A 12,324-nucleotide genomic window follows, 5' to 3' on the forward strand; every position below is an offset into this window, starting at 1 on the left:
CTTTACACTTGACCTTCATTACTTGAATGCTATAAAAAATGACAGCAAGAATCCTACACTTCTGTTACCATTTCTTCAGTCTGCATTTCTTCTGTGTTTGGCTTTGTCATCCTAAAGGCCTTCAAAACTAAAATATTATTCTGAAAACTTTTTTGGCCCTACTTGTGTTAATTCCTTTAAAATGCTGTATGTGGGGATATGAAAACAGGTAGTGGGGCCTAGTGAGTTAAAATGCAAAGAAGTGGCATGTGTAGTCTGAAAAACATTTAACAGTGAATCATCTGACCTTACATTTTGGATTTGAATTACACCTTTATGTTAGTTACGCAGAAGGGAGACTACATACAAGCTTTTGCTCTTGTTACTCCATAGCCATAAGGCCAGTTTTATGTTAGTCATTTCAAATATGTATAGTATAGAGTTCTCAATAATACTATATACTTCATTTCCTTTGCAGATCATCATATGCTATTTTCCAGTATCCATGTACATACAAATTACTTTCAGATTCATATTTTGAACATTTAGGAAATTTACACATTTTATCCCAAGTGCTCACCTATAGATGTGGGGGCTATTAATTAAAACTGTACCTGCTAGGATTTACAGATTAAGACTTTTGAGACCATTATGGTCTCAAAGTGTTGTTAAATGAATCATTTTATAGCCACAAGTAATTTGTTCATCGGACTAATGACTGATCTCTGTTAAGCAGGCCACAGGCTTTCCTAATAAAAAAAAAAAACCCAAGTATATCTTTACATTTTATCTTCTGTGGTTTTCTAAACTTTTACCTCAGGAAGTCTTTTTATTAGAATGGCATAGAATAAGGGGAAGAGTATTTGTTCCCCTTTCATGCCAGCAAGTATCAAAGAGAGGATATACCTTTCCCTGCAACTCTGCCTGGAAACTGTAGATGAAGCCAAGCTCATTGTCACTGTCTGCATCGTAAAAAGTCAGTTCACCTTTCTCATAATCCAGGAAGATTCCAATCTTGCTTGGCCTAGATGTCACAGGAATTGGTATGCGAGTGTTGGCAAAAGCTTCATACAGACGGCCTTCCTTCAGTCCTATTAGCCACACTCCGCTGTCTGGGTTCTTGGGAAGTTTGCCCTTGCGACTTGTGGTCCCCTTAATGAGGCCTAGCCTCCACTTTATCTTCTCTCCAACAATTATTTCCCAGTAGTGCTTACCAGAAGAAAAGCCTCGGTTTGCTAGAACACAGTAACTGTAGCTGAAACGTTCCATATTATTGGGCACCCTGTTGACCAGGATGCCACACTCCACCGCTGTGTTGTCACGGCTCAGTTTTAGCATTGGGTGTGCTGTCAGGGGGTCAAGCTTCAGGATCTCAGGGGCTGCACAGAAGATAGTGGTGTCAGTCACACAGTCTGGAAAAATATCTTATGATTGATAAACATCCATATTTGAAGAACTGATTCCATTCATTATGAATTCACTTGATACACTTAGCCATAAAATTAATTTGACGTCTGTTAAAATGTGAGTATGCTACACTTATTAGATGGAGTAGAAGCACTGCTACTGTATAGGTTTCTCAGAATGTAGATGTCCTTTTAAGCACTGCTGTTCCTCAGAAGTGGTTAGCCACTCCATGATATGCAGATGTCAAAAGCTTTTTTTGTTTCAGGAAAGAGCAAGTTTTCTGTGAAAAATGTTGCTTGCGTTTTTAGGCTGGATTTGTAATTAATGAATTTATCAGCAAAGAAGAATATAAAGTGATAGTTAGGGGTAAGACAGAAAACTAAGTATACAATCAGTATTATCACAACTTAGAAATTATATATGAATAATGCAGTTGTATCCGTGAACCTGCCTGAGCTGTCCTTTATTATATATAATAACTGCAAAATCAGATGCACATATGTAATTGTTAGTTGGTCCTCTAAATTGCAATTGGAAGAAACTTAATTTGTCAGAGTATGGATTCACAAACTTGTGGAATGTATGTCAGATATCTACTTTGAATAGCTTGTCCCATCTTACCCCAAAGATGTTTGTTTGAATTGACATCTGACATTTGTGGAGGTTGCTGCATGTTAACTAAATTGTAATGAATTATTATTATTATTATTAAATTCACTTTCATGCTTGTTGTGATAAGGAGCATTACTTGCTGATGCTACTACCTGTTGAATTTGTCAAATAGCCTGTGTAAAGAGCCTTCCTCTTGCCCCAAGCTCCTGTTTACACTGCTGCCACCAACCCATATTGCTGACATTTGGCTCCATTTTTATTCCTTCATCCCTATCTTTCAATTTAAATGTTTGTTAGCCCACTAGAGTAACATATTATGGTTTTTATTTATTTGTTTTTTTTTTTTGTTTTACTTTCAGTAGCAGACCGGCACTCTACAAATGAATACTTTTATGATTGTATTCACTTCCACATAAACTGGTTGATCTTGGTCCCTTGTATGCTGCTTGTGTTGAAATCTGTTTTTTACATACTGAAATTATGTTAACATGTCACATTGTAAAACCTGCTAAATGCAATCTAGAATGACTTTGGATGCAGGCACAATAATAGAATAATAGATAGATAGATAGATAGATAGATAGATAGATAGATAGATACTTTATTAATCCCGATGGGAAATGGAAGGTTTTTATTGGATCCCACAATTTCTTCCATCTTTTTTCCCTACAAGTTTTTTTTTTTGTCGTCTTAGGGAATCAAGGCCTTGAGGCTGTCAAAAAACAGCTTGTTAAAGTCCATTGAGGCATTCCTTGTGTAATTTTGGGCTATACAAGAAATAAATTATTGTTGTTCTTGTTGTAGTATAGCATTGGATGTACACCTATAAACTTACACATGAAGCACCTGCCAGTTGCACACTGAAGTCATCCTAACCCAGATGTATATGAAGACTCAATATTTTAACTTAAGTACTGTGTCAGACGGCCAGGACCCATGCCCGGCCGGGACACCTAGAAGGACCAGGAGAGGGCGGCCACCCTGGTCTGTATGAGGACCACGGGAACGGAGCATTGAAGCTCAACCCCATTGGGGCCCATGGCCAACACAGGGAGGCACCCGGAGGATTGTGGAGACCTGGGTGTCAGCACTTCCGCCACACCTGGAAGTGCTGGTGGAAGAGATTCCATGGACACCCGGCGTACTTCCGGGTGCTCATGCGGCACTTCTGCCACACCAGGAAGTGCTGCCGGAAAATTATCAGAGAGCACCTGGAGCACATCCGGGTGATTATAAAAGAGGCTGCCTCTTCCAAGTGGGAGAACCGAGTGAGGAGGAAGAAGGCAACTCTCGGGAGGAGAGGTGGAAAGGCAGCAGGAGAAGTCCAGAAGGGAGAGAAAAGGACGGAAGAAAGGTGTTTGGGCCAGAGGCACTGTGTGGTTTGCTGGACTTTTATAATTAAAGTGTGTGTTTTTGGAACATCATGTCCTTGTCTGTCTGTGCCGAAGCTGATTGACTACAGTACTTAACTACCTACTTAGTAGAAGAAATCCTCACCAGGGAGGAATGACAACAAAACATATTAAACTCCACAATAAAATTACCCCCACCATGAATTTGTGTGGCAGTGCCAATGACAAAAAGAAAGCCCAGAGAAGAGTGGTATACCTGGCAGTACTCTCCGGTGAAGTCTCTTCCACACAGTCATTTTGATGTCATCATTGTGGAAGCCTGGCTTAAAAGAAATTGCACTGTACACCACAATGGCTGTCTGCTGTTGTTGTTGTGCTTCTCTACACCTGATGGGACAGAATGAATATGTTATAAATAACAATTAGCCTATAGCCAAGATGAAGGTGCTGCAAAAGATATGGAGTGGAATGTAGTTGCATTTTATAACAGTTGGCTTCCTTAAAATTCTCCGGGTATATAAAGTAATTGTCACATTTATTGAATACAGTGAAATTCTTACTTGCATGTGCTAATTAACATGGAACAACACATCACCAGTCTCTGTTGCCATGAACACAGTTTACATCACTATTTACCAGTAGGAGGCATTAATCCATCCATTATCCAACCCGCTATATCCTAACTACATGGTCACGGGGGTCTGCTGGAGCCAATCCCAGCCAACACGGGGCGCAAGGCAGAAAACAAACCCCGGGCAGGGCGCCAGCCCACCGCAGAGGAGGCATTAAGTTCCATTCAATTTCTGATGACAATAATCTGTACTGATGAATAATACTGATTAATAACCATATCATTTTAAAATTGTTCCTTGAATAAAGAAGTAATGCAATAAATGTTGAACTTTTTTTGACTTTATAGATTCAATTAGCACTGCTGCCTCACATCTCCTGAAATCTAGGTTTGAGTCCTTGCCAATCACTTTTTGTGTGTAGTTTGCATGTTCTCCCCTGGTCTGTGTGAGTTTTCTTTTAAACATATGCAGGTTAAATTGACTGGTGACTCTGTAGTGTCCTTAAACTTGCCTGGTGTAAGTGTCTGCATATGTGTCCATAGATGACTTATGCTTTGTGCACAATTCTACTAAGATAGGCTCCAGGTCCTGCAATCCAGCAACATATAGCTGCCTATTAGTATACGTGCTTCTCATACCCAGACTACATTGTGGTCACTCAGAATAGTAGATCATTATTCATTGTCTTCCTTCACTACAGCGTTAGGCTTTATTCCGATAGAGACATATTATATTAAAAAAATCTTGGAGAGATGAGATGTGACTTTCTCAGAGAGACACTTTCACATCCCGCGAGAGGAGACTTTGTGCCAAGAGATTTAACCACGCCCTGGGCCGGAAATAAAAGACAAAGAGTAGATGACAAAGTAGAATGTCGTAAAGAATTCAAAAAACGTTGGTGTGATACACATGCAGAGCAGGTTAGAGATAATGGAAGTATGAAAATTCCAAAGTCTCAAAAGAATGATAGTGAAGATCGCATTAGCGCAAACAAACGTAAATTATTACTCGGTGAAATAAGAGAACACCGAAAAGAAAGAGAATATATTGTTCCGATTTAAACTTTAAGTCGGAGACTTGTAGATCATCTAATTAATTAGTGTTGCCATCAGGGAAATGTAGTGTTTCTTCCCAATGAAGAGGCATATCCGTGAGAATTAAAAGATTTGTTGTTAGTGAAAGTAAAATCCCACAATAGAAAATTTCAAGCCCCACGAGACAAGACTTTATGCAAAGAGATTTGGAAAAGTCCTGCCCACATCTAAAACATTTACAACCACGCACACAGTTCAATCATTTCTCATATGTGTGAATTCTATTGTCAGACACAGTTCGTGTAGAGAGAAAAAGAAACGATATTCACTCACGGGCAGTTATACGTTGCGTTGTCGCGGAATCAAAATTCAATGCGATATTGACGAAAAGGTAAAATCGAAAAGAGATTGAATATATGGACATATAGGTGATATGACAGAAGTATGTAGATATTGTTTGGCTTTAAACTTTAAGTCAGAGACTTTTAGATCGTCTAATTCATGTTGCCTTCAGTGAAAAGTAGTGTTTCTTCCCAGTGAAGAGACCTATCGGCGAAATTAAAAGTTTTCTTGTTTGGTGAAAGTGAAATCCACATACACGAGCGGCAGAGACGAAAAGTTGCTGATACCTAGCGCTAGCAGGGGGGTTGGCAAGCGAAGCCCCCTAGTATATATATTTATTTTTTTGTAACCCTGTCCCTTTAAGTGTCTTTAAAAGTGTAATATAAATGTTTTATTACAATTATTAATCAGAAAAAAGGGGATTCAAGTATAGTTTTGATTTACTTTACAGTGCTTTTTTTCCTTCTTTGTGAGTTGTGGTTTTCCACTTACTTTTAGAACTAAACTAAAGAATCTGTAAAGTTCCAAGTTAAAGTCTTCTTTTGATTTAGTAATACTTGTCATCAATGAGGCAAAAATTAGAAAGTAATAACCTCAATATATTCTGTGCACTTGACAATGAACCTCAGCTTGAATCACAGACTCCCCCCTGTGGTCAATCACTGAACATTGTGGATTGCATCAATGAAGAGATGAAGAGGACAAATCAACAATGTATTTTGATGTGGGAGAAAAACACCAGAAGGAATCAGTATGGCATGAATGAGTTTTTCCTGTGATGGACTGGTGCAAGATGCTACTGGGAATAAGCTTCAGTTCCCCTTGGCTTTAAAACTGGGTTAAGCAGATACAATAAACAGATGGAAGAAACTGCTACAAATAAGGTACCAAGTCTTGAACGTGTCTGTATTAATGGAAGGAAAACTTGTAAACCCTGTACAGATAGCACCTGGTCTGGGATTTGAGCCCAGACTCCTGAAGCTGTAAAGTATCAGGGCTATCCAGTGTGACACCACACTGACTGGCAAGAACAATTAAGTGTATTAAAAAAAATACAATATACTGTTTAGACATGTTTTCTAATAATTAAAATATATTTGTGCTGTGGGTAGGCCAGAGACTTTCTAGGTTCAAGTCACGTAGTACTAGGGTGTTGTACCGTGTTAGCCATTATGAATGTAGAGAAAAGCCAAGCAAAATGACACCTTTTATTGGCTAACTAGAAAGATTACAATATGCAAGCTTTCGAGGCAACTCAGGCCCCTTCTTCAGATTACATCTTGCCTGAAGAAGGGGCCTGAGTTGCCTCGAAAGCTTGCATATTGTAATCTTTCTAGTTAGCCAATAAAAGGTGTCATTTTGCTTGGCTTTTCTCTAGGTTCAAGTCACAAACTGTCTTTGGATTGTAAAATCCTTCAAGTAATTCATTATTAACTTATACCTCTTAAATTAATACTGGGCTATAAATTAATATTATTATCTGGTACCATAGTCAGCTTTGGTAAAATGAGTTTATTCTTCTTACCTAAGAACGATACAGCCATACTTCTAGGAGTAAGAAAAGAGAAAGAGAATGCACGTGAGGATTGTAGATGTAAAGCAAATGTATATACTGAGACCAAATATATTTATTTGAATTACAGAATTTAACATTGTAATAAAGACATAATTAGCAACACTTGTTTCATTCAAAATATATCTTAGAATCTAGATAGCATATAATAAAGCTAAGGAAATCACTATTAAAGCTTGATAACTTGTACATATTCACATGCATCTAGCAAGGAAAATTATTACAAGAACAGAGGAAATGTGAATAAAGCTAGCGTAGAACATCTTGAATAATGTTAACAACCGACACAAAGATAGAGGTGATGCAATGTGTGTTGTTTTTAGTGCACATAATAAAAATGTATACGCGCACAGTTAAAATGTGTGTGCACACTATCTGTGGGCTTTTTGTGCAATGCCAGTACAAACCTTAATTTACATAAATCCTAAAAATGAGACCCTCTACATCAACTTTGTTTCCGCATCTAACTATAAAAAAAACTGCTTTTCCTCATTCCTGGTCTCCACACAAACCACAGGTTATACAGATCTGGTTGATCTTTCCTATATTGTAATGTACAATATAAATAAATAAGAAAAATTAGGAAAGTGTAATTTCATCTAGATTTTTAGGGTAGGAAGAGTAGCAGAAGGCATCCCCAAAGAATCACTGTGTAATTCCAGACTCTTCTTAGAGCAGGTAAATATTGAAACTGTGTCAGCTACTACTATATAATTATACAAGTTATCAACCCAAGTAAATCCGCCCCTGCCCCAATTCTGGGCCTTTCTCACCCTGATGAAGTTGAGGTGATTCTCATTGTTCAACTGCTCCAAAGTGCTCTGGATCTCCTGAAACTTGCCCAGTGTTTGAGTCATGTCTGCAACTTGCTGTTCAATTGTGCTAATCAGGGCATTTGCCTTTAGCTCCACCATTTGCACAAAGTTGGACTCCTCTTCCTCAATGTAGTGTCGCAGCTCACCAAATTCTTTATGAATGACCCACTTGAAGACATCTGACTCATTCTAATCCGTGGAAGAAAAAACAAAACAAAAACAAATATTTACTAGACCGTTTCCTTTATATCAGGAACCATAACAGTAAAAATACATGCAGACAGTACAAGTCTTTGCTTTTGTCATTTATAGAATGTTTGCTTAAAATGTTAAATTATTTCAAAGACAGCAGTCATGTTATGGCAAAATACATCATCAAACATTTCTAAATAGGTTTGTGTATTTTTTCCAGTAATGCATATTGAATCTTTGCGGGCGCAAATCATTTCAATTATCTTTTATTAGACAGTTTTGCCATTGTTCTACTAGAACCAGGAGCTACAACAAAGTCATAACATGATTTTGGCATCTTTCCCAAAAAAGAACTTTAAAAGGCAGAACATAATGTGAATTTGCATTCTTAGAGTATACCAAATAAAAGATAAGGAGTAAATTCCTGAATTACTAAATGTTCTTTTTTTTCTACTTTTTCAAACTTTCTCTATTTTTGTTTCTGTTTCTGTTCTGATCTGTTTTGTTTTTGTTTTACACTGTGTAGAATGTCTCTAACAGCTTCTTTCAAATTCACCCTTGCTCAGCAGATTGCTACAGATAAAAGTCTGCATGTCATCTGCATGTCACATTGATGTTTAGAGTAACTTTAGAGTTACAATTTATATTTCATTTCCTAAATTCTTGTCTTTAATAGTAATTTTAGCACATGTATTATGTCTCTTAAATAGGCACATACTGCACTTTGAGTATCATTATTTTTTCATCAATTACTATTTTAAAATTATTTGTGATTAAAATTATATTGATTAATATGCAGCATTGTATTATGGGAAAAATTAATGAGTATTTCCACCCTGAGAATGCAAAGATAATGAGAAATGCAACAATTGAATGTATTTAGCCCCCATGCCCAATTCAGTATCACATGCTTGCCCAGTAGCCTTTTTGCAAATGATGTTAGAATATCAGTACAATTCAAACAAGAACAGGCCATTTAGCCCAACAAAGCTTGCCAGTCCTATCAACTTAATTCTTCTAAAATAGCATCAAGTTTAGTTCTGAATGACCCTGAAGTCCTACTGTCTACTACACTACTTGGTAGCTTGTTCCATGAGTAAATGATTCTTTGTGTAAAGAAAAACTTCCTAATGTTTGTGTGAAATTTACCCTTAACAAGTTTCCAGATGTGTTCCCTTGTTCATGATGAACTTATTTTAAAATAACAAGTCTCAATCCACTAGTAATGTCTCCTCTTAATCTTCTTTTGGTTAAACTGAAAAGGCTCAGCTCTTTTAATCTTCCTTATAACTCATCCCCTGTATCCCTGGAATCAGCCTAGTCGCTCTTTGCCTGTACTTTGTAAAAAAAAAAAAAAAAACTGCATGAAGCAGTTTGTTGTATTATATCTCTAATAATTCCTGTTTAGATGGTAAATATAATTTCTCCATTGGCAGTGTTGGATTTGTTTTTTTGTAATTACTGCTGCAGTATATTTACTTTAAACACTTATGACTAACCTCAAAATTAACTGAGGATGTGACATGCTTCTTTCCTGTCATGCTGACTGACTTATAGGGCAAATGATTGTAGGTCTTGTGCTGTTGTGTTAGAGAACTGTGCATATAGCACTTGAAATGTATTCTGTGTAGTGCCATGAATCTTAACCTGGTTCTTTTGGCATTCCTTGTTAAACATAAAGAATTCAATCTACTATTAGACATAAATAAAATTACACATTTTTTCCAATAGTTGGTTACTTTATTATTGTTAATTTTTGTTTGCACTGCTCAGATGGATGACATGTGCTTGTGTAACTAGAAGCATAAATATTTTATTTCCAGAGGTTTGAATTTGCACTCACTGACATGTTTACTGTGTCCCATGTGAACAGGCCTTATCCACTGTGTAACAGAGACAATGCTTTTAGTACTTGGGGACTACATCTCTCTATTATAAAAAAAATCTTGGAAGGAGACGAGACGTGATTTTCTCGGAGACACTTTAACGTCCCGTGAGACATGGCAGTGAAACAAAAGGACAGCTGCTGTACAGGCCTTTAAATGTTCGAAACAACGCGAGCGGCAGAGATGCGAAGTGGCTGGTGTGTAGTGCGCCCGGGAGGGGGGGTTAGAGTAGGGGGTGGACGAGTGAAGCGAGTATACAAAATAAAGCCACAAATCTTTAACTCAGCAAGTACAATCATAGCCTCTAAAGTCTTATCTGCATATTATTTTGCAGCCTTAGTTAACATGTGCAGTCTACATAATGCTAATTTAATTAACATAATTATCATGTTTATAATAAAGATATACAAATAAGCAACAACATACATCATCTTTTGTTACTGTGAGTTATTTCATTGTTGATACTTTTTGTTTTTTTCACTGCTTCATGGATACCTCAGGAAAAATACTCTAGAGTTTCAAACTGATTGAGACATACAGAATATCTTGAGTTATTTGAATATTGGATAAAGTAACACTTTAAAAAAATCCATATGGTCTAGAGTGTAATTACACTTTAATACAAAGTATATTTTAAGGAATTAGTTTTCTTATGGGTATTCTTTACTAGTGTTATGTTAAAGTAAATGGCTCTCAGCCTGGCTTGTAACTTTCTATTTCACTTTATTCTTGAGGCAAATGCTGGATAACCATTATAGGAACCAAGCCAAAAAATTTAGGATCACAGGTTTGTTCAATTCATGGTTCTACATTTCAGGTCTCCCAGAAAAAATCACAGAGATCTTTATCTTTAATACTTTGTTGTGATCAAACTTTTACTTAATCAAGAGATAAATCCTCCACTGGCACATCCTTCTTTTCCCACTGCAGTAAAGAAAAAGGAAATAAGAAAAGAGCCAGGGCCAGAATAAGGGCAGGATTTTCATGCGACAGTATTTTTTTAACATTATGTATTAAAAATAACAAGAATTAATTATGAACATTAACAGTTACCAACATAACATTCCTTATTCATATACTACATTAAAAAACTGTGAGAAATCTTTTCACTCTAAAGCAAAGTTTGCAGAGCTTCACTGCCCAGGAAACTTCCAAGAATCAAAGCAGCTAACATGCATTTTAAAGATACATGTCAGCGCCTGATATTGATTTTAACATGTTCTTTATACAGTATATTAAATATGTCATCGTGATAATTTCTGGAAAATTATTTTTTCTAATTTTATCTCAAGAAAGTAACATAGTGTACAATCAAGCAGATAAAACTTGCAGAACTTATACAACAAATAATTTCAAAATCAATCCTGAGGGAAAAAAAAACTCCTGAAAGGTTAAAAAAAAAAAAAAAGAAGACAACATAGGAAAAACAGAACCAAAAAGAACAAGAATTCAGCCCCCACCTGAGAGAAAGACAGGAGAGCCAAGAGCAGGGAAAACACACACACACACGCACACACACACAATTCTTTCCCCCCTATATGAATGCTTAGTTTTTTTTTTTTTCCAAGTAAGTCTTGCCATGTTTTAAAATAGTTTTCAATAGATCCTTTAAGTGAGGATTTCATTTTTACCAGTTTCCAATAATGTAGAGCATCAGTTACCCACTAAGTTACACAAAGTGGTTTGAGATTCTTCCAGTTAAGCCTGTGTGCTAGTAGTGTGGTATAGGCTATTGCAACCAATTTTTCTTTATCTACTTTAAGCCTGTCGGGGAGTACCCCAAATATAACTGTTAATGGGTTAGGATTAATTGTGACACCAAGACTATCTGATAAGTATGTAATGATTTTTGTCCAAAATGTTGTTAAATTGGTGCATTCCCAAACAATGTGGCCTAATGATGCTAGAGTTAGATGGCAACCTTGGCAAGTTGGATCTTGCCATGAGTACATTTTGGACAATTTCAAACAAGGTAAGTGGATCACTAAAAGATTCTTAGTTGAATATTTGAGTGCTTGGTGCATATAGAGCTGGAGTAAATTCTGTATGTATGGCTGACTCCTCTTCTGAGATGTTAATTGAAAGGTCTTTTTCCCACTGAACCTTAGGATCATTAAAGGTAAGTTATTTTGATGTGTTTTATATATTGTTGAGATGCTTTCTGAGTCTTCAAGACTGATCAGTATTGTCTCTGAAATAGAAATGGGTGGGAGGTGTTGAAAATCGGGTAGATTTCTTTTAACAAAATTTCTGTTTTAGTAATAGTGGCAAGTGTGTTGCTGGTAAGTTACATTTGAAGTATAATTATTCATAAGATGCAAATACATTGTCTATATACAGTTCTTTTAATGTCTTAATCTTAACCATTAGCCAAAGATTAAATACTGAGTAAGTTTAAGAAGGTTGGAAAAGGTGATTATCATCCTGTGGAGCCACAGTAATAAAAGCTCTGTCTTGAAGTGCTTTGCCACCTCCCTTTTTTGGTCTTAGTAGAGTCGCTGGTATGCTGTGAAATAGAAATTGAAGCTTAGGAAGGATCTTCATCTTGACAGTATGGATT

At 36.6% G+C, this 12,324-nt stretch overlaps 2 protein-coding genes across 3 annotated transcripts in view; one reads left to right on the top strand and one right to left on the bottom strand.

Annotated features, from left to right (window-relative positions):
- Positions 1-12,324, top strand: part of zgc:171740 (uncharacterized protein LOC795694 homolog) — a 317,785-nt gene that overhangs the window by 77,516 nt on the left and 227,945 nt on the right. The window lies entirely within an intron of this gene.
- Positions 106-12,324, bottom strand: part of LOC114655869 (E3 ubiquitin-protein ligase TRIM50-like) — a 31,796-nt gene continuing 19,577 nt past the window's right edge. For both annotated transcript variants that reach the window (XM_051930788.1, XM_028807152.2), the window contains 4 exons: positions 7,645-7,875; positions 6,824-6,846; positions 3,607-3,737; positions 106-1,358 (listed from right to left, as the gene is read on the bottom strand). In XM_051930788.1, the coding sequence (XP_051786748.1) occupies positions 796-1,358; positions 3,607-3,737; positions 6,824-6,846; positions 7,645-7,875 (948 nt within the window). In that variant the 3' untranslated portion in view covers positions 106-795. The remainder of the gene's footprint in view (positions 1,359-3,606; positions 3,738-6,823; positions 6,847-7,644; positions 7,876-12,324) is intronic.

The sequence above is a fragment of the Erpetoichthys calabaricus genome, chromosome 8 (assembly GCF_900747795.2).
Source record: "Erpetoichthys calabaricus chromosome 8, fErpCal1.3, whole genome shotgun sequence".
NCBI lineage: Eukaryota > Metazoa > Chordata > Cladistia > Polypteriformes > Polypteridae > Erpetoichthys > Erpetoichthys calabaricus.